This window comes from Thermothielavioides terrestris, chromosome 1, assembly GCF_000226115.1.
Source record: "Thermothielavioides terrestris NRRL 8126 chromosome 1, complete sequence".
NCBI lineage: Eukaryota > Fungi > Ascomycota > Sordariomycetes > Sordariales > Chaetomiaceae > Thermothielavioides > Thermothielavioides terrestris.
In genome coordinates, this window is record NC_016457.1 from 865,343 (window position 1) to 866,925 (window position 1,583).

General features: G+C 38.0%; 1 protein-coding gene across 1 annotated transcript; it reads right to left on the reverse strand.

The window, feature by feature from the left end:
- Nucleotides 1-718: 718 nt before the first annotated feature.
- Nucleotides 719-955, reverse strand: THITE_2040205 (uncharacterized protein; the record flags this gene model as incomplete). The annotated part of the gene is made up of 2 exons (XM_003648643.1): nt 719-843; nt 907-955. Coding segments are annotated over 2 exons (174 nt in total), but the record flags the coding sequence as incomplete, so codon positions are not given.
- Between the last annotated feature and the right edge of the window lie 628 nt (nt 956-1,583).

Sequence of the window (1,583 nt, forward strand, 5' to 3'; positions counted from 1 at the left end):
GCTACTTATCTTCGAAGAGCGTTTCTCCTATAGGTAGCCTAGCCTCCTCCTATACGTTGGTCTAGTATACTTTGATTAGGGGAAGTAGCTAGGCGATATATTGGTTGTCTTTAGGCTTGTCCTACTCGCGCTAGGAGAGTGTATTAGGGCATAAGGCCTAGGATCCTAGCTAGTACTTTAGCTCGAAGTTGAATAAAGAGAGTGTCTTCGTCTATCTAGCCTATTGTTCGCTAATCAGACGTAGCTAAGTGAAGTACTTAAGATTTTTATAGTCGGTTAGGATAGTGAAGGGGGCTACTATACTTCGAAGCTCTGTCGACTAGGCCTTAAGGTATAAGATAATAGCTAATAGCTCTTTATCGTAGATAGTATAGTTGTATTTAGTAGGGCTTAGTTTTATAGAGTAGTAGGCTATAGGGTAAAGGACCCCGTCCTCCCCCTACTAAGATAAGTACTTGCCAAATGCTATATTAGAATAGTCTGCTTCTATGATCGTCTCCTTCTTGGGATCCCACTAAGCGAAGATCGGCTCCGATATAAATATAGCCTTAAGTATATCGAAGGCCTCCTATTCCTCTTTGCCCTAGTGGAATAGGACATTTTTATAGGTGAGACGTATCAATGGGGCTACTTTCTTAAAGAAGTTAGGGATAAAGTCGCGATAGAAGTTAGCGAATCTAAAGAAGCTCTATACTCCTTAGACTCTATAGGGTACTTCCTATTTATAAATAGCCTTGATCTTCTTAGGGTTAGGGCGAATATAGACTCCTACCTCTACGATATACTTTAGGTATTTAACTTCCTTTATTATAAATATATACTTCTTAAGGTCTAGGTTAAGGCCTATATCCTTTAGCCTTTAGAGGACTTTGTATACCTTCCTTATATAGTCCTTCTAGCTCCTACTTAAGTATATTAAGATATCGTTAAGGTATATCGTTATATAGTCTTCTAGCGTTGGGCTAAGGGCGTTGTTGATATATCTTTAGAACGTTATAGGAATATCTACGAGCTTAAAAGAGTAGATTAGCTATTCGAATAGCTTGAACCTTATATAAAACGCTATAAGATACTTGTCCCCTTTAGCTATTTAAATACAATAGAAAGTAGCTTTGACGTCTAGCTTTATAAACTATTTAGCTTTAGCTAGGGACTAGAGAGTCTCTTTAATTAAGGGAAGTAGATATTAGTCTTGTTTAGTAATCTTGTTTAGAGCCTAGTAATCTATATAGAACCTCTATCCCCCTCCTAGCTTCTTTACAAAGAGGACTAGGATAGCTACCAATAAAAAGCTTATCTAGATCTATCCCTTATCTATTAGGTCTACGACCTACTTCTAAATCTCTAGGAGATAGTCCCTTAGTATATTATATAAGGGTCTTTATAGAAGCTTAGGAGGTTTCCTATCTAGGCTTATCTTAAGACGGATATAATAGTTGGCCTCCCCCTAATAGGGAAGTAGACCGTTCACCTTTTCTTTGTCGAAGAGGTTAGTAAAGTCTTGTAGCTCCTTTAGTAGAGCGATCTTCAAGTCTAGGTCGGCGTTAGGCTAAGAGATAGCTACCCCTAATATAGTAGTTATT